The 24,078-nt window shown below is 38.7% G+C and overlaps 1 protein-coding gene across 1 annotated transcript in view; it reads left to right on the forward strand.

Moving 5' to 3' along the window:
* LOC107552540 (nuclear receptor corepressor 1-like) overlaps positions 1 to 24,078 on the forward strand; it is a 103,606-nt gene that overhangs the window by 21,748 nt on the left and 57,780 nt on the right. The window contains exons 4-14 of the mRNA XM_016234440.1: positions 1,755 to 1,956; positions 2,111 to 2,290; positions 3,795 to 3,908; positions 6,303 to 6,359; positions 6,453 to 6,505; positions 8,039 to 8,105; positions 11,429 to 11,601; positions 14,509 to 14,599; positions 15,512 to 15,690; positions 15,779 to 15,833; positions 16,045 to 16,146. Of these exons, the coding sequence (XP_016089926.1) occupies positions 1,755 to 1,956; positions 2,111 to 2,290; positions 3,795 to 3,908; positions 6,303 to 6,359; positions 6,453 to 6,505; positions 8,039 to 8,105; positions 11,429 to 11,601; positions 14,509 to 14,599; positions 15,512 to 15,690; positions 15,779 to 15,833; positions 16,045 to 16,146 (1,273 nt within the window). The remainder of the gene's footprint in view (positions 1 to 1,754; positions 1,957 to 2,110; positions 2,291 to 3,794; positions 3,909 to 6,302; positions 6,360 to 6,452; positions 6,506 to 8,038; positions 8,106 to 11,428; positions 11,602 to 14,508; positions 14,600 to 15,511; positions 15,691 to 15,778; positions 15,834 to 16,044; positions 16,147 to 24,078) is intronic.

The raw sequence follows: 24,078 nt of genomic DNA on the forward strand, positions 1-24,078 counted from the left end.
TGATAATTTGAAAAGTATAGATATTTGGTACAACAGAGAAGAACTGCAGAATATAATGTCATACAGATATTTTTAATATTATAAAAAATCAGTAGGTTAATTTCTAATGAAGAGACCAATTTATATGACAGATTTTAATGTAGGCTTTTATTCATATGTAAACATTGTGAGATAGTTATAATGGTAATTAAACAAAGTTTTGCTCACTCAGTGTATTTTTGTAGGGCTATTAAGAGAATTTTTTATTTAATTTTTTTTACCAATTATCCAAATAATGTTTAATCTTAGAAAGCTATTATTATCAGAGGATACATGAGCATAACGGTTAGCAGATCAATGAATGAGAGGGCAGCCTTACCAGAGTTGCCCATTTACTACACCTTGTTACAACACAGTAGGGCTATCGCAGACAGAAACAATACTGTACTACATCCATGTTTCCTGTCAGCTTGATTTTTGAGTGGACTTTGCTGTTCCGATGAGCATGAACGGTATATGAATGGAGCAGTCACATGGGCCGCGAGCGACTGAGTGGAGTACACACACGCATAGAGCGGGATAACACACACACACACACACGCACGCACGCATAGAGCGGGATAATACCATACAGTCTATGGATAATACACACACGCATAGAGCGGGATAATACCATACAGTCTATGGATAATACACACACACAAGTGAATCCTGAGCGGTGAACTCATTTTCGGCAGCCGGAATTTCTGTGCATCTCTTAATTATTGGCGGCATTAGAAATGGATATTATATAATAGCTGCTTTTTTGAACATTTTAGCAATTTAAAAATATAAAAAAAGGATTTTTTACACGGCACCCCTGCTCTCGACAGACCCCGGTTGGGAAACACTGTTCTAAATAATTCCGCGAGTGGGGCTTGAGGAAGTGACGTCGCCTGCGTCTGCGCAGTGCGACCTGATGCAGCCCCTGAAGCGAGACACAGGAAACAGAAATACTGCAAAATAGTAATAATAACGAGACGAAATAACGTTATAACATTTCGTTTCATCTCGTTTTGGTCAACGAAAATGAAGAGACATTTTAGCATAGTTTTTATTTTGTAAGCCACATTTCATCTCGTTTTTATTCGTCAACAATATTGCATTGTACATTTAATTATCGTCATCGTCACATGACCAGCATTTTCGTCTCGTCTCGTTTTCGTCACGTGATAAAGGTTCGTTGACGACTATATTTAGTCATAATTTTCCTTGACGAAAGCAACACTAGTCACACGTCGATTAACCAGTGGGAAAATTTCCTCACTGTCACAACCCTAGTATACTACATTATCTTTACTGTAAACCTAAACTTTTATTACTTTTTTTAAAAATGCTTTCACTTCAGCAATAATCTGCTATTTGTCTTATTTAAAAAGAGACCAACCTTAGCTCTGTACTCCAAAGCGTTCAGGAATTACAACCATGCTGTAACAAGCATTGATAAACAAGTGTTCTGTTTCCAGTGAATTTATACCCTCAAAGGAGCAGCATATCCTGGGGGATACAAACATTAAAATTAAACATTAGAGTCAAGTTTAGAAAAAAATCATGAAATTGTTTTATTTGAGTCCCAAAAAGATGGAAAATAGCATTAAATTAATTTTCTGATGTCTCTTTATGGGTTTGCCCTTTTTAGGGTTGTACGGTTTTGTTATTTTCAGTAATATTGTTTGGTGCTGAGGTTTTTAAAGCATAATAATTGTAATTATAAGTATCTCTTCCAAATCCTGCAGGCCAACGGAGCGCAGACATGGTTATGAGCAACAGTTTCATGCCATCCCAGCTCAGCAGGAGCAGGAGATTTTCGAGGCCAAGCGTCCCCGCATCGAGAACGTATCTGAAACACACTTTTCAAGAGCTCAGCTCACCGGCATCATACTGCCCCCTCCACAGACCATACAGGACAGCATCAGGACCACTGGAGAGGGCAAGAAGGTAATAAATGTATGCGTGTGTGTGTGTGGATGTAAGAGTTTTAAATATTTCCTCATTCCATAAAACAAACCGGTATTTGCTTTATTTTTAGGGTTGTTTGAAGGCTTGTACTTATTCTTGTGCTCTCACTTTTTTCCCTCGTTTTCTGGGACAGGAAACCCAGTTTAGTGTGAAGGTGGAGACCTCGTCCCCAGGTGGAGTTCCACAGGTGGGTGAGGATGCAGACACATCGCCCTCCAAACTCTCCAAGGAGGAGTTGATTCAGAGCATGGACCGCGTTGACCGTGAGATTGCCAAGGTCGAGCAGCAGATTTTCAAACTGAAAAAGAAACAGGTATGTAGCCTGACTAAACACAGATGCATGAGAGAGACTTAAACACTGCTACAGCTCAAGAACTACTTGTTTTAAGCGCTAAGCCAGTGTTTCCCAACCTTTTTTTTTGTCTCTGCACCCTTTGGAAATTTTAACAAATTTGTGGCACCCTACAAAATTAATTTTGTCACAATACTTGAAATTCTAACTTTGATATGATGATCATGATCGACATGAACAGTATATGAGTGGAGCGCTCACGACTGAGTGGGATAATATGCAGAGCATCACACCACGTGAAAGTGGAACCTGAGCGGTGAACTAATTTTCGGCAGCCGGAATTTCGGTGCATCTCTAATTATTGGCGACATCAGAAATGGGTTTTATATAATAGATACTTTTTTGAACATTTTAGCAATTTAAAAATATTAAAAAAGGATTTTTTACACAGCACCCCTGCTCTCGACAGACGGCACCCCGGTTGGGAAACACCGCTCTAAGCTATAGTTCATTTTGTAAATAAAGAGCTTATGGTGGTTTTAGTTGCTAGTTGCGTGATGACAAGATGTGTTTGTTTAAATCACAACCAAAACAGCTGACCATCTCACACTTTCCCCGCACGTCCCAGGATTCAGCCCCATGTCACAGGAAAGCTCCCATACTCTGGTGCTCACATCTAGAAGCAGATTTTTGTTCTGTATTTATCAATAACGAAGCCTTGTGGGAAATGTTGCCCTTCTGAAAGAAGCTTGTCACAACTCCCTTTCTTTGCCAACTGTTCTTGCTCTTTGATGGCGATGCCAAATCCTTCAGGCTTGCATCATGATAAGCAGCAAGTGTACACATTCATTCCTCACTCTGTCTACTATCTTCTTTTTCTTAAATATCTGATTGTAGAGATACTAGCATGCTGGTTGAAGGTACTTTCCCTACTGGCCCGATGGTGAAAATGTGACAGATAAACAACAAACAGTTATCTTGCATTGTATACCACGGTCTTTATAGTCTTTAAAAGATCTTTGTCTTTTACCTGTTTGTTCACTCCTGTATAGGAGATGAAAAAAGTCTCACTTTAACAGAACTTTAATTATGCATTGCAGTTTTAGAAGGGAGGTCACAGGGGAAATTTGTTGAGACCTTATATGAATGTAATAGTACACCTCTGCACATCACTTTGATATCTGGGAGGTGGTTTTATTGTGTCTGTTGTAGTAATTCATCCCTATGATTAGTGGTGCTTACTGAGGCATGTATCACTGTAATTATTGCTCATACTTTTAACCACCATCCCACACCAGTTATGCTAAAGACATGAATGATGCTTCAATTTGTGTGCTAAAAAAAGGTCTGTTTTTACTTTTCAAAGCAATATGTTTTGCGAGTTAACTTGTGAGCTATCAAAATGTGTGAATTCTTAATGATTTAATGTTCAGAAAATGTTCATTATTATTATTGTATGTCTGTGTTTATATGCTTGTTTCAGACTTCAGGTTTAAGGTATATTGTCATGTTTATTGTGTCTTAGCAACAACTGGAGGAGGAGGCATCAAAGCCAGTAGAGCCAGAAAAGCCAGTGACGCCACCCCCTGTGGAACACAAACATCGCAGCATCGTCCAGATCATTTATGATGAAAACCGGGTATGAACCCATTAACACCTGATGTCTTTTTCTCACAATCAGAAAGCTAGCAGAGTGTGCTCTTTGTTCAATTGTTGTTAAAGTGTGCTTAGACTATTCGCAGTGAGCAAATAGTTTCCTGAGAGTCTTTGAACACCTCTGGGAGAAGATAATCAGTGACTAATTGAACTCGGTTAAGACATTTTATTGTTGACCGAGTGTGATGTGACTGTTTAAGAGCATATGGCTTTAAATAGTAGACAAGGCAAAGTATGAACTTTAAAGGGGACATCGGATGCAGATTTTCCACAAGTTGGTATGCTTCTTTGGGGTCTTCATGAAATGACTGTAACATACTTTACAGCTAGCTATCTACTGTAAACTGACACAGCTCGCAGACTCAGGCAGCCCATAACAAACTGGCTGCGTGTTTTCTTTTCAGCTTGCAAAGAAAATGCATGGCAGAGCTGGCAGAAATGCATGAAACCTAAATAAATGCAAAAAAAAAAAAAACAAGTGAATATTTCACCCAATGTCCCCTTTAAAGAGAAGTATGCTACCTCTTGATATGCTGAAGGCTTTTTGTATTTCTGCCTGTTTATTGTCGTCTGATCAGCCAAGACCCAATGTCTCATGAATTGATTTCACTTTCTTTATTCCTTGTTTCTTTTAAAATAATGTGTCTGTGTGTGTACTCGGGACACTTAAATTTAGCGATTATGTGCTTATGCCGGTTTTTGTTTGTTTTGTTTTGGAAGGAAAGTTAACTGAGCACAATAACATATGAGACTGTACTGTACTGATGTACAGATGGGGAAAGTGAGGCTAAACTATAGCACCCTGGTCTGGGACACACACAGACAACACATATTTGGTACATGCTTGTAACTAGGGGTGCTCCGATCAGGGTTTTTGAGTCCGATCACAGAAATCAGTATCTGCCTATACCGATCACCGATACAGATCTTTTAAAAGCCTTTTTATCATTTATAACTATTTATAGTGATACTCCAATCAGGATTTTTAGACATTTATTCAGGGCCTGAATTTCGGTGACTCTTGTGAGAGGGGAAGCAGCTTTAACACAGGAGTCCGCTACTGATCCGTGCATTTATCCATTATTTTTATTTCAAATACAAACATTGTCCCTGAAAATGCTTTTTCAACATTGCCATTCTTTTTTTTTTTTTACACATTACAGTAATACAATCTTTCACAGGCATGTTTAAACACAATAAATATAAGCAACACATTATTCAATGCTTTTTACTTTTGCATTTACTTCTAGATTTATATATTAAGTTGCTCAAGCAATTGGCAAAACATTTAAACAAATTTTCTTACGTTATCACAAACTTACCATTGACAGAAATAGACCGCTCTACTGCCTTTTCTTTTGCATTTAAATCTTTATTACAAGCAATCCTGCGGTTCATAAAGAACTTTGTTTTCCTACGCACAAGTGCCATCTATTAGTGCCGTATTTTGCAGAAAAAATACGCACCACAATCGCACTGCAAACGGAGTAATGTGAACCTGGCATTATGTGTGTGCGTTGCGAGTGGGCATGAGCGTACGGTCTCCAGGAGAGCGCACGAGCACTGAATGGTTAAACACTGGCAAGAATTAAAAAGAAATGCAATTTATCAACTTTAGTGATGATGTGACACTGCTTTGACTGTGCAAGTGACAATTCCTGTGTCAACTGTGCAGCGTGCAGCTCGCTTATAGACAGATACGATGTGTGGTGATTTGAATCCATTTGCGTATTTTGAGAGAGAGAGAGAGCGCATGGTGTTTCACTCACGTTGTTTGTGAAATTACGTCTCATACAAGGTTTTCAAATTACTTTATAAGTTATTTAATGAAGAAATATGAAGGTGAGTGCCGGACAGAGACTGAGACGTGCCGCTGCATGTTGTGCCAAACCTCTCACGGCAGCGTCATCAGCTTGAGATCGGCCTTTTTAGAGACCGCCGATCAATCATCCCAACGTCATTATCGGCCGATAGTGATTGGTAGCCGATCAATCGTAGCACCCCTACTTGCAACTGTTACAAAAACAGATTGTAGATTTGAGTGTAAAGAATTGTGGGATTGTGTAATGGAGGCGTTTCCCAGACAAAACATTGCAGCTCAGGAAATGGTGATTTTTGGCATGTTTATTTTTACTCCCTTTCACCCTGGAGGAGAAAATGTTTTCCAAACAAGTGATAAATTGTTTGTCAGCTTAAACAATTTGTGTTTCTGCTGCTGAAATGCACAAAGCCTCACACATTCTGTCTGTATCAAAGCTAGAAATCAACAAATGAGAGCACAGTTCGTTCATTTAGTGTGGTGTGTCGGCAGACTGTCTAACCACAAGGGACATACATCTGTCTCTTTGACCAACATTTTGTCTCTGTCATGCCACAGAAAAAGGCAGAAGAAGCCCATAAGATACTGGAAGGGTTGGGGCCTAAAGTGGAGCTGGTGAGTGCTGTGTGAAATTCTTTTCTGATGCAATAGATTGTGCGAGTTTGCTCTTCTAGCTAATCTGCAGCCACTTCCTCTGTCTCTCCACAGCCTCTGTACAACCAGCCCTCTGATACTAAAGTCTACCATGACAACATTAAGACGTGAGTATCTGCTCTCTGTAAGCTAACAGTAAATAATTCGAATAGTGGCTTTGACTGGACAAATCAGATGTGTGAGCAATGGACTGCACAGACTAGATGATTAGTTCAAATTTTGTTCTGTGTTGACTAGTCATTGATCATGTGTTCCCTTGGAGCTTTGAATATAAGCCAGAATTTTTTGGGAGGCTGGTGCAAACTATAAGTGAGTGGGACGTGACTTTTCTTTTTTTTTTTTCTTCCAAAAAGCAGCATGAACTTTGAGGTGCTTGTATGTAAGCTTTCATTTCTCACCCACATCATCTTGGCTGTCAGACACTTTAAGCAGTCAACAGACAGTTGATGTGGCATGGTGTGTGCTGAGTCATTTAAATGAGGCAAACAATGACTCGCCAGCTAATTGTATGTGGGTTAAAGTGAAACTACTGTGTGTATGTAGACAGGTCAAGGTCAGTCAGTCTGTTTGTGTGTCGCGTCCGGTCGACTCAGACAGCATAGGAGGGGGTGTGTATGTGAGGAGGAAAACTTTCAATTATCATGAATCAGAAGAAACAGTACCATCATAGACTACTATTCAAAAAATTTGGGCTCCATAAAATCTGCTTTTTAGTGAATTATTTTTAATTAAATGAATATTAAGCAAGGATGCATTAAATTGATCAAAAGTGGCTAAAGACATTTATAATCTTACAAAAGATCTCTATTAATAAAAGTTTTTTGAGCACCAAATCATCATATTAGAATGACTTCTGAAGGATCACACGACACTGAAGACTTAAGGAATGTCTGCTGAAAACTCCACTTTGCCATCAAGAAATAAATGCCATTTTAATATATATGAAAATAGACAAGTTATTTTGGAAATTGTACTGTTTAACAAGTTTTGTTGGTTTTTCTATATTTTTGAATTCAATAAATGCAGCCTTGGCATAATGAGACTTCTTTCAGAAACATTAAAACATTTTACTGACCCCAAACTTTTAAAAGGTAAATATAAAAAAGCAGCCTAAAATAAACTGCATTGTGCACAGCCCACATCACTGATCCACAAAATGTGTGAAGGCATTAAGTTTCTTTGAATGTTATAATATGATATCAAACCTGGAGTAAGAGTCATTAATATTCATTCATTTATCAGATACTTTTATCCAAAGCAAGAAAAGCGAGTCATGCTATGGAGACAGTAACAGGAGAAGTGCCACATGAATTACACAGAGAGATGCAAAAGTCTGTGTCTCTACAGAATTGGAGATGAGACGAAAGTAAAAGGGTAGAGAAGGTTTTTAAAGGGTAAGAAAGTAAGCGCACAAACAACTTGTGAGTCAGGGGCTCATTGTATCTTGAGTAATTTTTTTGAAAGTAGAGACTAGAGAGAATTCGGCTCTTCTGATGGAGTTGGCAGGACTTAATGAGAGGCTGTATTCACCATTTTTGACTGTGGGCAGGTTATGTATCAGCAGAGAAATCTTGTTCAGTGTACAGTGTTTGCTCCTTTTATGAGAGGGAATGTAAACAGACTGGTTTTTATTGTTGCAGGAATCAGATGATGAGAAAGAAACTGATTCTGTTTTTCAAGAGGAGGAACCATGCACGCAAACAGAGGGTAAGTGTTTCTCTTTTCTGTGCTGTGTCAGTGAACGCATGAGTTTGAGTGCATGTTGAGTAAGTGCTCCTCTATCAGGTGAGGTGACTGAAGTTACAGAGAAACTAGAATATCTGTGGGGAAACTCAAGAATGGAGTAAACACACAAACTTGCAGGTGCATTTTCACACCATTTTATGTTAATGACCTTGTAGACAGTGCTTTATAAATGGCCTTTGTTTACACATACAAACACATCTGCTTATGTGCACTTTATGATCACGTTTAGTTTGTGCTTACAGTAGAGAAGTTAAGTGAATGTGTGGGGCAAATATTTATTAGGCTGTATAGAGATGTTACTTTATGACTAATTAAAAAACAAAACAAATAAGGAGTTCCACATTGATCTCTATAGCCCTCATTTGCATATCAGTCCAAATTTTTGCTTGTGATTTATAATTTATCATCTGTCTGGATTTACATTGCCAGAAGAGGTAAGAGGTTGTTTTCATGTGTCTTTATAACAGTTGTGATACCTCTAAATCTGTGGCCTAACTACATGTGACACAGTGAAGAAAAAAATTTAAATACTCAAGCCATTTTGTCATTAACCCGGTTTCATGTTGTGTGGCATCATGCTCGGTAGAAATTCTGCTCCTCATAACTGTATATGAAATATTACATGTCTTCTGAATGGCTGTTATTATGTCCTGTTACAATTACATCTTTTTGTGGACTGAAAAAAAAAATGTCTTGTCACTAAAAATGTTGTCAAGCTGAGCTGTTTAGGGACCTCTTATAGATCGCCTATGGTTATGAAGATTGGCCAATTCCCTCTGTGTGTCTTTCTGCCTGTCCTCTTTCTTTTTCTTTTTTTTTTTTTTTGGTTCAGGACTGTTGAGTGGTAATGTTTTCTTTAACTCCTGTGCTAAAAATAAGCTGCTTAAGCTGCAAGGAAGCATAATGATTTGTTTTTTCTTCTTTTTTTTATAAATAGGTTTGTTCTCAGGAAGGTATTGTTCAGTGCAATTGCTTGTTAGTAGACCGGGTCGGTCAGACCTGCTAGACCAAGGACAGTCAGAGAGGTGACGTGGCCAAAAGCCAAGAGGAAGGTTAACTGTTCAGAGAGAGGAAAAACAAGCAGTTTTTTTTGTTCTGTGTGTACCGTAGTACAGACACAAGCACACTTGTCTCTCTGTGCAGGTCTTGATTGAGGCTCCACTTGTTGAACCTCTTTGTTCTCGCTCATTCTCTGTTTCTGGCTCACTGTATCTTCGTCTGTCTCTTTCTGTCTGTCCTTTCAAGTTTATATGTCACACTGAGAAGTAACAAACAGATAAATTTGCAAATAGGAGTTCATTTAAATAGTTCTTGTTGTCCCATCAGTAAAATTCATGCTTTGCTCAGTATTAATGTTTTGTTTTTTGTTTAGTTTTTTGCTTTTGGATTGCATTACAAACATTAAAGGGGTCATATGATGCGATTTCAATTTTTCCTTTCTCTTTGGAGTGTTACAAGCTCTTGGTATTTATTAGGCTGTATAGAGATGTTACTTTATGACTAATTAAAAAACAAAACAAATAAGGAGTTCCACATTGATCTCTATAGCCCTCATTTGCATATCAGTCCAAATTTTTGCTTGTGATTTATAATTTATCATCTGTCTGGATTTACATTGCCAGAAGAGGTAAGAGGTTGTTTTCATGTGTCTTTATAACAGTTGTGATACCTCTAAATCTGTGGCCTAACTACATGTGACACAGTGAAGAAAAAAATTTAAATACTCAAGCCATTTTGTCATTAACCCGGTTTCATGTTGTGTGGCATCATGCTCGGTAGAAATTCTGCTCCTCATAACTGTATATGAAATATTACATGTCTTCTGAATGGCTGTTATTATGTCCTGTTACAATTACATCTTTTTGTGGACTGAAAAAAAAAATGTCTTGTCACTAAAAATGTTGTCAAGCTGAGCTGTTTAGGGACCTCTTATAGATCGCCTATGGTTATGAAGATTGGCCAATTCCCTCTGTGTGTCTTTCTGCCTGTCCTCTTTCTTTTTCTTTTTTTTTTTTTTTGGTTCAGGACTGTTGAGTGGTAATGTTTTCTTTAACTCCTGTGCTAAAAATAAGCTGCTTAAGCTGCAAGGAAGCATAATGATTTGTTTTTTCTTCTTTTTTTTATAAATAGGTTTGTTCTCAGGAAGGTATTGTTCAGTGCAATTGCTTGTTAGTAGACCGGGTCGGTCAGACCTGCTAGACCAAGGACAGTCAGAGAGGTGACGTGGCCAAAAGCCAAGAGGAAGGTTAACTGTTCAGAGAGAGGAAAAACAAGCAGTTTTTTTTGTTCTGTGTGTACCGTAGTACAGACACAAGCACACTTGTCTCTCTGTGCAGGTCTTGATTGAGGCTCCACTTGTTGAACCTCTTTGTTCTCGCTCATTCTCTGTTTCTGGCTCACTGTATCTTCGTCTGTCTCTTTCTGTCTGTCCTTTCAAGTTTATATGTCACACTGAGAAGTAACAAACAGATAAATTTGCAAATAGGAGTTCATTTAAATAGTTCTTGTTGTCCCATCAGTAAAATTCATGCTTTGCTCAGTATTAATGTTTTGTTTTTTGTTTAGTTTTTTGCTTTTGGATTGCATTACAAACATTAAAGGGGTCATATGATGCGATTTCAATTTTTCCTTTCTCTTTGGAGTGTTACAAGCTCTTGGTGCATAAAGAAGATCTGTAAAGTTGCAAAGACTAAAGTCTCAAATCCAAAGAGATATTCTTTATAAAAGTTAAAAAAAGAGTCAGCCACACCTACCTAAAACGGCTCGTTCTAACACGCCATGCGTAAAAAGACAGTATAAGTCATTATAATCCATAATTATGTCCCCACTAGAAGCAAAGGAATTCCTAGTTTATAATGGGTTTTCATGTTTTTGAATCATCGCTCTGGCCTGACCGGGCATCATCATCACAATATGGTAAGGGGCGTAACATTTCCGTCACACGCTTGAGGTATTCGGCCAATCATAAAGCACTGGATAGCTGGCCAATCACAGCACACCTTGCTTTTCAGACAGATGAGCTTTGTAAAAATCGACGCGTTTCAGAAAGGCGGGGCATAGAGGAGAAACAATAATGTACAGTATGTGGAAAATGTGTTTTTTGAACCTTAAACTGCATAAACACGTTTCATTACACCAAATACACAAAATAATGTTCTTTTTAGCAGCATCATATGACCCCTTTAAGTGAATCTAATTTTTGTTTGTTTGGATAATTACTCATAATCACTGTCAAATTCTGATTTAGTTTTACTTTGCTAAAATGTTTTCTGTTGTTACCTTAGGAACAGAAAATTTGCCAGCGGTATGATGAGCTGATGACGGAGTGGGAGAAAAAAGTTGAGCGAATGGAAAACAACCCACGCCGTAAAGCCAAGGAAAGCCGCACACGTGAATACTACGAGAGGCAGTTTCCTGAGATCCGCAAACAGCGCGAGCAACAGGAACGCTTCCAGAGGTCAGTCAGGGCCCCCAGTTTCTATGATGACCCAATGAATGCTCTGTTAATACATTTAACAGTATTGTGTTTCCCTGATACGGTTGTGATGTAACATCTTGTGTAAACACTTGAGGCGCTGTGTTCTGTCCTGACTCAGCAGTTGGCCAATCAGCATTGAGGATCCCGTGGGTGCTAGGGTCAGAGGTCAATCTGTGATAGTTCCTGGTACAGGTGTAACAGGGCTTCCCTGAATTACAGGGAACTCTTTCTGGAACACCACTAAAGCAGAACAGAAGAACATCACATACCGCTGACCTTGATTAACCAGAAGCACAGACGCTGTTATTTTTGCTGATAAAACCTTATCAAGCAAAGTAGCCCGTTTATAGATATAGATACATTTGTTATTGCACAAGACTTTGCCGGTGTTGCTTTCTGCCTTTGACTTCTTTACCTAATCATAAGATGAAAATTGAAGAACTGAACTGCTCCGACTGATTCAGTCAGTGAGTGAGTGAGACTAATTAAAAATAAATCAGCTCAAGACTGATATTTGGTAATCTTCTCTGTATGCCTTAAATATACATCGATTCTTATTAAATCCATAAATGTTATTACATTTTTCTCTCTTTCTTTTATTGTTTGAGTAACATTTAGGGACACAGCCGGCAGCAGGTATATTAAGCTGGTGTCACTTTAAGACTGACTGCATGGACTAAATATACTGATACACATCTGGTTTTCTGTAAATGTGACCGGTGTTGGCAAAATCAGTCGGAATGCACACAGGCTCATTTTTAGCTAAAGACAAAAAAATTTCAGGTTTTCACAAAAAATTTTTTATTAAACCCTCGTCTAGCAATCCTAATGCTCCAAATAGTAATTAAACATCTAAAATTATCTTTATTTGTACGCTTTCTGAGAGGAGTACCTTTTTCTCTGCTCACTTCTCACACTGCCGCTGACTGACATATGAATCGCGCACATAAAGGCGCTTCCACCAGCTCGCGATCCCGGTACATGCATATACTGTATACACAGAATTACAGTATTTAAAGGTCCCATATTGTCAAAACTGAAATTTCCTGGCTTTTTTCATGATAACTGAGGTCTAGGTGCTATGTAACTACCATATGAGTTTCAAAACAGTCAGTCCACAGTAAAATTCACACAGCCTGCATAAAGTAGCTATGATTTTTCACGAACCGTTGTAACTTCCGTAAAAAGTTGATGTCAGAACTATACAGTCACCACCCCGAGCACCGCCCTCAGTCCCACTCTCCTTTTGCCAAACCCCCAGACAACATCGTGTCCATGCTGAGCAACGACAACACGGAAACATGTCGAAAAGGTTAACTTTAACCACGAAACCAGATCGGCCGACCTGTAACATTACACTCTCACTCAAAGGATGGACGATCTGACAGGATTGTTACTATGAGGTGGATCACATCTAACGTGTATAGTAAAGACAAACTCGCCATGTCTATCTAGTCATGATGAAGATGTATATACATTTCAATTTCAGCAGGCAACTATTTTTGCAGCTACATTATTGTTCCAGCCACAATTAATCACAACAATGTATATACAATTACAAATGATTATATATAAATTGTCAGTTTGTTGTTTTATCCACATTCACACAGACATTATTTCATACGTGACATAGTCATGAGATGCAAGAAACATAGACATATGGCAAGAAATCTGTAGACGCGCCCATAACAACAAAATACAATACTTTATTGAACCTTTTCTGATAAGAAGTGTGCGCTGCAAACACGAGCATTTTTGATGATCGTTTCTGTCCAGTCTGCTCGTTTGATCACATTTAACCACGGCTGTCGTCTGTTTTTTGTCTGGCAGTGGCAGCAGATATGCGATCAAATTTCTGATTTGAGGCTGTATTACGTAGATTCTGGCACCCAACATCACAACAAGATGATATTTTAAGCTCCTTATGTAGCCGAATCTGCGCTGGTTTGAATGGGCCGCCTCTAGTTTCCCCTTTGTTTTGCTGCCTCCAGCTAGCGCTGTGACGTCGGCTGACCCTAGTTACCTGTGGTTGGCCTGGCCATGCGTCACTCAGAAAACAACAGGCCAATCAGAAGAGAGGCTCATGAATATTAATTAGCTGTAAAAATATATAGAGCTGTAAAAATATATTGAGATGGTTTTTGGTACTTATACCGCAAATATATATTCTTAAGGACATCAAAACCTAAAATAAAACTCCAGAAAGGTGTAAAATATGGGACCTTTGAGTAGGCTGTTCACGCAAACGTAATCTGTTATGTTTTAAGTGAACTGTTGGGGGAAAACATCTGATGTGTAACATTTATATTAGATCCGTGCAGTACAGTAGGTCTTAATATATAGGCCGTCTGTCTCATTAATGTAAATCAAACAGTAGAAAAGAGGGAATCACTCACTGCTCTTGATTAAACTGCTTTTGTAGTTTTAATAATCAGTTTATTTGTAATGAACACACTAAAGGGATTGTTTTGATCATTTGTTTTTCTTGCTTGAATGCTTTTGCTTAGATGTAAAATGAAAAAACAATTTAACTTTTCCCTAAATTCGTTTTTCTTGTTCACCTCATAAACGTCTGTAGTTCTGTTCATTCAGATCAAACCATCCAACTTCAGTGAGCGCTGTTTGTCTGTCTTGATTGTTTAGACAAGCCAGAGTATGTAGCTATTGTTGCTGGAAGAGTCTTCAGAGCTCCAGTGCTCATGAATAGACCCGGAAGAATCTTGCCAATAGCTGTAACCACTGCTTCAAAGGCTTTTTGTGGGAGAAGAAACGGGGTGGGACTCTGGTCTAGTAGCTTGCTTGGGAAAGCGCTGTTACATGGTACGGAGACAACAAAGCCAGGAACAGACAAACTCTCTAACCATGCTTCATCGTTCCTGTCTTTAGGGTGGGCCAGAGGGGGACAGGCCTGTCTGCCACCATCGCAAGAAGTGAACACGAGATATCCGAGATCATTGACGGCCTCTCGGAGCAGGAGGTAAACCACTGGTTAATATCTCTGAAATCTGATCCATATAGAAAAACTTTACCCCAAGTACAGAAAATGTAATAGCCAGAGTTGTAGAGCTTCAGGAGGGTAGCAGCCCGGCCTTCTCCCATACATCAGACTTTATTTTTTCCTGTGAGCCATTGCAGTCATTTTATCATCACATAGCCAGATTATGCAGCATAAAATCTGATGTACTTTGCATTTTATTTTAATTAAGAATCACCCACTTAGACATGAATAAGGGAATGGAGTCCAACCACACTTTTTGCTTTGTTTAATGTCAGGCCTACCTGAAAGAGACACTTAAAACACTCATCCAAACAATACTGAAAAACTAGCAGCAATGTATATAGATTTGTGATCATAATTGATATTAGTCCAAAAATAAGTACTGATTATTTTACAGACAAGAAAACAACACGGGTAATACAATTCTGATTGAGGATTTTAGTTTACTATCATTACTGCATTTACTGTTTTCTAGCTTGCTTCCGAATCTAGCAATTCTATAATATTAGAAATATTGTTGGCTATTTGACGAATTGCTTTTGCTTGCCTTTTGTAAGTCGCTTTGGAGAAAGCGTCTGCTAAAAGTGTAAAAGTAAATGTAAAACTACTAAAGATTTGATGTCATTTACTTGGCAAATCCTGTGAAAAAGTGCAATTTTGTTTCCTGGAGGCCTGATACAAACTGTTCCTAGTCCTGGAAGTTGTGTTGCAACCGAGTAATCTGATTGGAGCTTTGTGATTATTCGTAAGTTTCAAGTTTGTGTGCAGTATGCATCAGACGGTCAGAGAATGGACTGTGGGCGGCATGTGGGTGTGCTGTCGGAGGCTGAGACTAGAGTAATGTAAACAAGCACTGCAGAATCATCCTGGACACCTTTTTGTCTCTCTCAGAACAATGAGAAACAGATGAGGCAGTTGTCTGTCATTCCTCCCATGATGTACGATTCCGAACAGCGGAAAGTGAAGTTTATCAACATGAACGGTCTGATGGATGACCCAATGAAGGTCTACAAATCCCGCCAGTTCATGAATGTCTGGACCGAACACGAGAAGGAGATCTTCAAGGAGAAGTGAGTAACAGTGGCTTATTTTGGCATGTTAAGTGAGTGAGTGTAAATGTGCTGCAGTTTTTTCTCACCTTTGTCTCTTCTGTGACAGGTTTGTGCAGCATCCCAAAAACTTTGGGCTCATTGCTTCATTTCTGGAGAGAAAGGTGGGTTTTCTGTTTTGTGACTTTGAGTATGGTGGACTGCTGTCACACCCAGGATGTCCCTGGATGTTTGAACTGAAGCGCTGTAACAGCTTTACTGACTCCGATCACACCTCCCCACCCACAGACAGCGTTTTTTCATTGCATTATGGTATTTTCTTTTCAAATTCAAGCCCAAGTGATACAGCTGTATTTATATTTTCTCTCTCTGCAGTGTGTGTCTGATTGTGTGCTGTACTATTATTTGACTAAGAAGAGTCAGAACTATAAAACTCTTGTCAGACGAAATTTTGGGAATCGACGACGAAGGAATCAGGTATTTAAAAAAATTAATTCTCTTGACTTATGCACTTTTCACTCAGTCTAAGCATACAGGTGCATCTCAATAAATTAGAATGTCGTGGAAAAGTTCATTTATTTCAGTAATTCAACTCAAATTGGGAAACTTGTGTATTAAATAAATTCAATGCACATAGACTGAAGTAGTTTAAGTCTTTGGTTCTTTTAATTGTGATGATTTTGGCTCACATTTAACAAAAACCCACCAATTCACTATCTCAACAAATTAGAATACTTCATAAGACCAATAAAAAAAACATTTTTAGTGAATTGTTGGCCTTCTGGAAAGTATGTTCATTTACTGTACATGTACTCAATACTTGGTAGGGGCACCTTTTGCTTTAATTACTGCCTCAATTCAGCGTGGCAAAGTATACCAAAATAGAAAACTTAGTATAAAACAAATCAAGTTTCAAGATCAAATAAATGCAGCTTTGGTGTGAGCATAAGAGACTCCCTTCAAAAACATTTAACAAAGTATTAACAAAGTAAGCACTAAATGACAATACTGAATGCATATAGCTGTGTCAGTGTTAACAGCTGCAAACTGTAAATTACAGCTACAAACTAAATTTGCAACTGACATATTTCAAGACTGGCATTCATTGCAAGACAGCATTTTAAGTAGGTCATATTCCTTTTTCCTCCCTGAAGTTTTTTTTTTTTTTTTTGAAAGATAATGCAAAATTGCAAGCAATTGTGTAGGGGTGAGTTGAATTGGCATTCATTCTTGTGATTGCAAACAAGCAGAAGGACTGTTTTAAGATTCAGTTTAAAGGGGTCATATGGTGCGATTTTAAATTTTTCCTATCTCTTTGGAGTATTACAAGCTCTTGGTGCATAAAGAAGATCTGTAAAGTTGCAAAGACTAAAGTCTCAAATCCAAAGAGATAATCTTTATAAAAGTTAAGAGTCAACCACGCTTACCTAAAACGGCTCGTTCTAACATGCCCCCACATGTCTACGTCACAATGTGGAAAGATTTGCATAACGCCGCCCAAATGTTCAGGCAAAGAAAGAAGGCGCAACTTTGATTCTCTCTGTAGTATTGTTGCCGCCGCCGCCATGTCGTGAAGGCGCTGTGTGTTTCGTTATGAAAGCGAAACTACTTTGTTTGGCCTTCCAAAAGAGAACACCACTAGAAATCAGTGGTTAAGTTGTATTTACAACACTGTTCCAGAACAGTTCAAACCAAATATTCAGATGTGTGCAGCACATTTTGTGGAGGACGAGGATGGTTTCCTGGGAGAGTAGCCTACAGTGACGGTGTCTGTTTCTATAAAGTGGGGCAATTCCAACTTTGCAAGGACAGTCTAGCGCTTCATGACTCCCAGCCTGTAAGTACGTTTTTATATTTAAAGAATTTGCCACTGACGATTCAAACGCGAGTTTTGAGCAGTGTAGAGTAGTGCTTGTTGTTTGTCGGTACTCTGATCACAAATGCAGACGTGGTTTTATGTTTACACAGCGCAATACGCAACGCGTAAAAAGACAGTATGTCATTATAATCCGTAATTATGTCCCCACTGGATGCAACAAATTCCTCGTTTATAATGGGTTTTATTGTTTTTGTCTCATTGCACAAACGGCATCACAGTATGGTAAGGGGCGTAACATTTCCGTCACACGCTTGAGGTATTCGGCCAATCACAACGCACTGGATAGCTGGCCAATCAGAGCACACCTCGCTTTTCAGAACGATGAGCTTTGTAAAAATCGATGCGTTTCAGAAAGGCGGGGCGTAGAGGAGAAACAATAATGTACAGTATGTGGAAAATAATGTATTTGCCACTGATGATTCAAACGCGAGTTTTGAGCAGTGTAGAGTAGTGCTTGTTGTTTGTCGGTACTCTGATCACAAATGCAGACGTGGTTTTATGTTTACACAGCGCAATACGCAACGCGTAAAAAGACAGTATGTCATTATAATCCGTAATTATGTCCCCACTGGATGCAACAAATTCCTCGTTTATAATGGGTTTTATTGTTTTTGTCTCATTGCACAAACGGCATCACAGTATGGTAAGGGGCGTAACATTTCCGTCACACGCTTGAGGTATTCGGCCAATCACAACGCACTGGATAGCTGGCCAATCAGAGCACACCTCGCTTTTCAGAACGATGAGCTTTGTAAAAATCGATGCGTTTCAGAAAGGCGGGGCGTAGAGGAGAAACAATAATGTACAGTATGTGGAAAATAATGTGTTTTTTGAACCTTAAACCGCATAAACACATTGCATTACACCAAATACACAAAATAATGTTATTTTTAGCAACGTCATATGACCCCTTTAAGTACTCAAGAAGCCCCTTAGTGTTCAGTATGCACTGTTACAACATCTGCATCTCAGTCTGAGAAAGCGTGTGCTTTTAAATGGCTCTGTGTTTTGACTTTTTTTTTTTTATGAGGGGGGTGTGTGTTTGAATCATGCTTAATGGGAGGTTGTGCTTTTTCTTTTTTTATGAGAGGGTGTGTTTTGTGGTTGTTTTTGTACACTGTTGCCGATGTTTTATGAGAACTCATACCGCGTGTGTGTGTGCGCGCGCAGGTTATCAGGCAAAAATGCATCTGTGCTTTGAGAGTCTCTCTCTTGCTTTCTCTGATTTATGGAGGGCTGCACAGCTTTCCAGGAATCTGTTTTATCTGTTTGGCACAGCCGAGAGGCTCCATGCTGTTGTCAGGGACCACAGAGGGAAAAGAAGAGAACATGAGAGTTTCAAACTCCAACTTTAAAGCTGTTGGAGCATAGTATCTGAGGCTTCTTATTTTCACATGCGTACTTACTCAAACACAGTGTTTTAGGAGGAGGAAATCTGGCTATGACACCCAAACCAAGGTGGTTATCTGATTGCATGGATAGATGATTTCAAGTAAACATGAAATTGAAACCCCAAAAAGTTTGTATTTGTTGTGAGGGTACTGATCCTCTGTTATGGAAGTAAAATGCATTGCTAATGCAATGTATCATTTTACTTTAAGACAACAAACATAATTGGACATTACACCTGTGTTTTGATTCTGAATATTTGGTCTGTTTCATCATTCAACTGTAATGGTGAAAGAAAATATATAAATTGAGTAGGCAACAAGAGATGGATAATGAATTTAGGGGCATGGTTAATAATGTAGACTTATGTCATTCCATTATGTAGATCTCATCTAAATAAACTAGTACTGTCAAATGATTAATTGCGATTCAAAATAAAAGTTTTTATTTACATAATATATCGGTGTGTACAGTGTATATTTATTATGTACTATATATATATATAAATACTCACGCATACAGTATATTTTTTAAAATATTTACATGTATATATTTATATTAATATAATTTATATAATATATATAAATACAAACCCGATTCCAAAAAAGTTGGGACACTGTACAAATTGTGAATAAAAACAGAATGCAATGATGTGGAAGTTTCAAATTTCAATATTTTATTCAGAATACAACATAGAGCACATATCAAATGTTTCTCACTTTCAACATTTGATATGTTATCTATATTCTATTGTGAATAAAATATAAGTTTATGAGATTTGTAAATTATTCCATTCCTTTTTTACTCACAATTTGTACAGTGTCCCAACTTTTTTGGAATTGGGTTTGTATATTTAATATATAAACGTAACATACGTTTCTTAAATATACATGCATGGGTGTACATAATAAATATACACATTACACACACATATGCAGTGTAAACAAAACTTTTATTTTGGATGCAATTAATCACGATTAATCATTTGACAGCACTAAAATAAACTACATAATAGCATTTTAAGTCATTAAAAATGAACAATTAATAGCCTGCTTTGAACTGGACTTGAGAAAGCACCTACAAAGGAAGGTAAATGGACAGTTCAACCAGAAATGTAACATCTGTTATCATTTACTCACTTTTATGTAACTTCAAACCTGCATGACTTACGTTCTTCTGTGAATAAAAAATATATATTTTATAATCACGTTCTTCCAAATGTCATCTTTTGTGTTCCACAGAACATACAGGTTTGGAACAACAACAGAGTGAAAAAATTTTTGGGTGAACTATCCCATTAATAAAGATTTAAGGACTGAGCAATGTGAGCCTGTGGAACTAAAAAGTTCTATGTATTAATTTATAACAACATTTGGTTTGACCAACAAACTTCAAGCTATCATTTCATTACTCCGTAAAATAATGTAATGTTCATTATTTTAAGGTGTCATTGATACTGAGCATATACACGGCTGGTCTAACCCGATAAGCCCTCTGTCACCTGTGTGTGTGTGAGCAGCTGCTGTACACAATCTGCATTAATAACTGCTATGCTTCAATCTAAACAGTGCAGACACACTGGATAAGAGTGTGTGTAACAGAGGACTTCTGTGAGCACCCCTGCCATGCAGATCACAAGCTGAGGCTGCGGGTCATTGGAAGCATGTGTCTTTGAGTCAGGAGTTGAGCTGCAGTAATGAGGAGATGATCTGATCTTTTCCACACTCACGCTGCCTGACACTTCAGCCCCCAGTAGCCCCAGGCGCTTTCAGCAAGCAGGCGTATGCGCAGCTGTTTTTGTTTGCATATGTGGCTATAAGTGTTTCCTGGCGTCTCTTTAGCTACCTGGATATATACAGTGCAGTCTTGGTTTCCTCTACCACCTGTTGTGATTCTTATGTTCACATACTGATTAAAAAGAGCAGGTTCAGTTTTTATCTTATCTTTAAAGTGCTCTTTGTGTGTGTGGAGTATAGTCTGTTAACCGAGCTTTCCTGTGTGTGGGTGGAGTGTATGACCCTGCTCCACATTAGAGACCCATAAAAGTGTTTGTCAGTCGAGTTCAGCTCACGTGGAGTACTGAACGCTGTTCCAAGCAAACTTCTGCTAAAGCTTTCTGTTCCCAGTGTCCCCCGAGAATGTTTTAGAGAAAGCGAGCGAGAGAACAAGCCAGAAAAATATGCATAAGCGGGAAGAACAAACTTCTATTCCTTTTTTTCCTTCTTAAACTGGCAGCACATGTGTTCTGCCGTCCCTCTAGAGCTTTTTCGGAGAAAGAGGGAGGGTTGGAGAATGTGTGTGTACGCGAGACACCCCTCCTGAGCTGCGCAGTGGTATGCGCCGTTTGTACCGACACCAGTGGGAAAGTTGTGGAGCAGCTTGCTGTGCCAATCAAAATCCTGAAGGGGCTGGGTTAAGATCGGTCAGTCTCCTCTCCCCTCCACCCTGCGGGGATTACCTGGGTTGACCCTAGCACTCAGATTAGCTAGCGCTCGCACACATTTTGTGTGTGTGTGAGTGAGATGGAGATGCCACCGCTTCTTTAGCAGGCTCAAACAACCCCGTGGCACGCTTTCTCAGAATATGCGCCATTGATCTGCGAGCCGGGTCCCGCAGCTGAGGATTTGTTCCAGCGCAACGCCGCTGTCAGGCAGCCCGAGGCGCGCTCTCCTGCTCAGCCTGTTCTTGTCACTAACTCTGGCCTCAGTGCCACTGCATTCTGGGATATATAATGGCATAAAAAGGACACTCATGAGGGGCAGATAAACATAGATGAAGGTACTGTATGAATGAGTAAATGTGGAGTAGTTTTTGTGTGCTTTTGGAGGCTGTTGTGATTGTTTGTAGAGATTTGTAGAGCTACATTCTTGTTTTTGGTTAGAGGCGCAAGCCACGGTTAAGGTTTGTTTGTTTGCTTATTTGTACTTATATATAAAAGGACATTTATGTATTTTGTTTGTGGTTAATAGTGTTGTGGTTGTTGTTGTTGTTGTTGTTGTAGTTTTTCGGGAATATATGTTTAATTTTATTATTATTATTTAAACTAATAATCATTATCCGTTACTGTCATCATACCAATATCAGCATACCATGTACGTAAGAGGTGTGCGGCAGTGATTAGCTTGGATGTGCTATTGACTTGGTGACATCTACAGGATGGGAGGTGTGCTGCTAATAAATTTGAGCAAATTTTCATGCATCTATTTGAAAACAAAATAAAGGCATAGATTAAAGGATCAATCTTAGGATTTTATTAATCAAGCCTAATCAAAATAGATGTTTTCTTTGCAAACTGCTAGAGTTGTTGACACTCAATTTTGTTTGCAAGTTAGGTTTTTCTTGGCTTGGTCTCCTCTCTCCCCTTTTCTTGATTGGTTTATCTGAGCTTCAGCAGGAGCTTGTGACCATCTTTCCTGTTACTTCACTTGGTTTACAAAATTATGATAATATTTTTACTGAACTTTCCTTGTGTTAGAGTTGCATCTTTCACTGTAAATGTTAATTCAGAGTAATTTATAATGCAATCAGCCTCTTTTCCACTCTTCACATTTGTTACCATATATTAAGTCACTTTTGTTGGGAATTGAAAAACTTGCAATGTTTTAATCCTATGATATTTTGTGATCTGAGCCAAATGGAAAATTTTGCAGTAATTATTTGTAGAGCAGTTTGTCGTAACCACTGCTTTACCTACAGATACAAAATGAAGTGTGTCCAAAGGTTCACAATAAAAGATAAGGCGACATTAAAATATTGATGGTAGATTAATTTTTAATTCTTTCTTCCTCTCCCTTGAAAAGATTTATCCTGCTTAAAAAGAAAAGAAAAATCCTGTCTTAATATAGCTTGTGTAAACATTTAATATTTCCAGTCATACAGCCTTTAATAAGCTGTTGTATGTGCTAAGTGTGCAAGTGTTGTTAGTAACTGGTTATAAAAACCCTGGTGCGTGTTCCTTCACGTTCAGGATATCCCGCATTCTGTTCTTTTCCATTGTGCTTCAGCTGTTTTTGAAAACAAGGTGTCTTAAGAAAATGTCCCTATGAATCCTAAATTACATTCTTCCTAAAGACCGATTTGTCGACTCACAAAGTAATCGATTTGAAAAATGTTGTATCATTTCCCTACCTTTGGGAGATCCGCCCTCTTTTTCTGATCCTGGCAGATTTTTACACCTAATGCCAAGTTCACACTACACAACTTTAAACGTCGGCAGATCGCTGTGCTGTTCAGACTACATGATTGTCTGTCTTTAAGTCGTTGTGGTGTTCACACTACGTGACTCTATGTAAATGATGCGCATCCGGGGGTTTCACACTACACAAGCTGACAACAACTCTGTCACCCAACGACTCTACAAACCACGTTTTGTCACGAAAACACACGTGAGAATTGAAACGGGAATGATGCGAAACATGTGAAACAGGAGTTGTTTATTTGAAAATGGATGTCGGGAAGAAATTAGCACTGTAAGCTGTTGAAAAGATTTTGCTCCATTTATTGTGTCCAAACTTTTCTTTAAGCCGAGTTGCTACTGTTGTTTTTCCTCCGGTGATCTCAACCCATGCCTTGCTCTCTCATTGGCTGTAGCTCGTCATGACACCTGACACCACATAATGTTGAGTCGGCAGACCGGTCCAGATATTTGGCATGCTAGATATTTGTTTGCCGTCGGCGAGGTGTTGACGACGCGTCAGCGAGCCTCTTTGATGTGTCGTTGTGTAGTTCACACATAAAGATTGCCGAGCGCCGATCACCCGCTGATTTTTCCCCGATCACAGCCCGACCTGTCAGCGAGCTCGTTAACTTGCAAATCGGGCTTAAAATCCTGTAGTGTGAACTAGGCATAACTGACACCCAGTATATTACCTGAAACTTTTTAGATGCATATTTACCTTTATAAAGAACCATCTGTATGCTAGAAGGCTGAAACACCAGTATTTTCATCTCAGAGCTCTTACACACTATAAAGTTTCGTTAAGCTACATCAATACTTTTACAATTACAAAATAATTTAGAATATATTTTCTGTATTTGATCCCAAACAGTTAGCAATGACGTAAGAAAGCAGTGACCATGTTGTGTGACTTATTGTGGGATCCTTGCAGATTCTAATTGTAACTTGCCAAAATGTTGCTGTT

The sequence above is a fragment of the Sinocyclocheilus grahami genome, unplaced genomic scaffold (assembly GCF_001515645.1).
Source record: "Sinocyclocheilus grahami isolate Dianchi unplaced genomic scaffold, SAMN03320097.WGS_v1.1 scaffold453.1, whole genome shotgun sequence".
Taxonomy (NCBI): domain Eukaryota; kingdom Metazoa; phylum Chordata; class Actinopteri; order Cypriniformes; family Cyprinidae; genus Sinocyclocheilus; species Sinocyclocheilus grahami.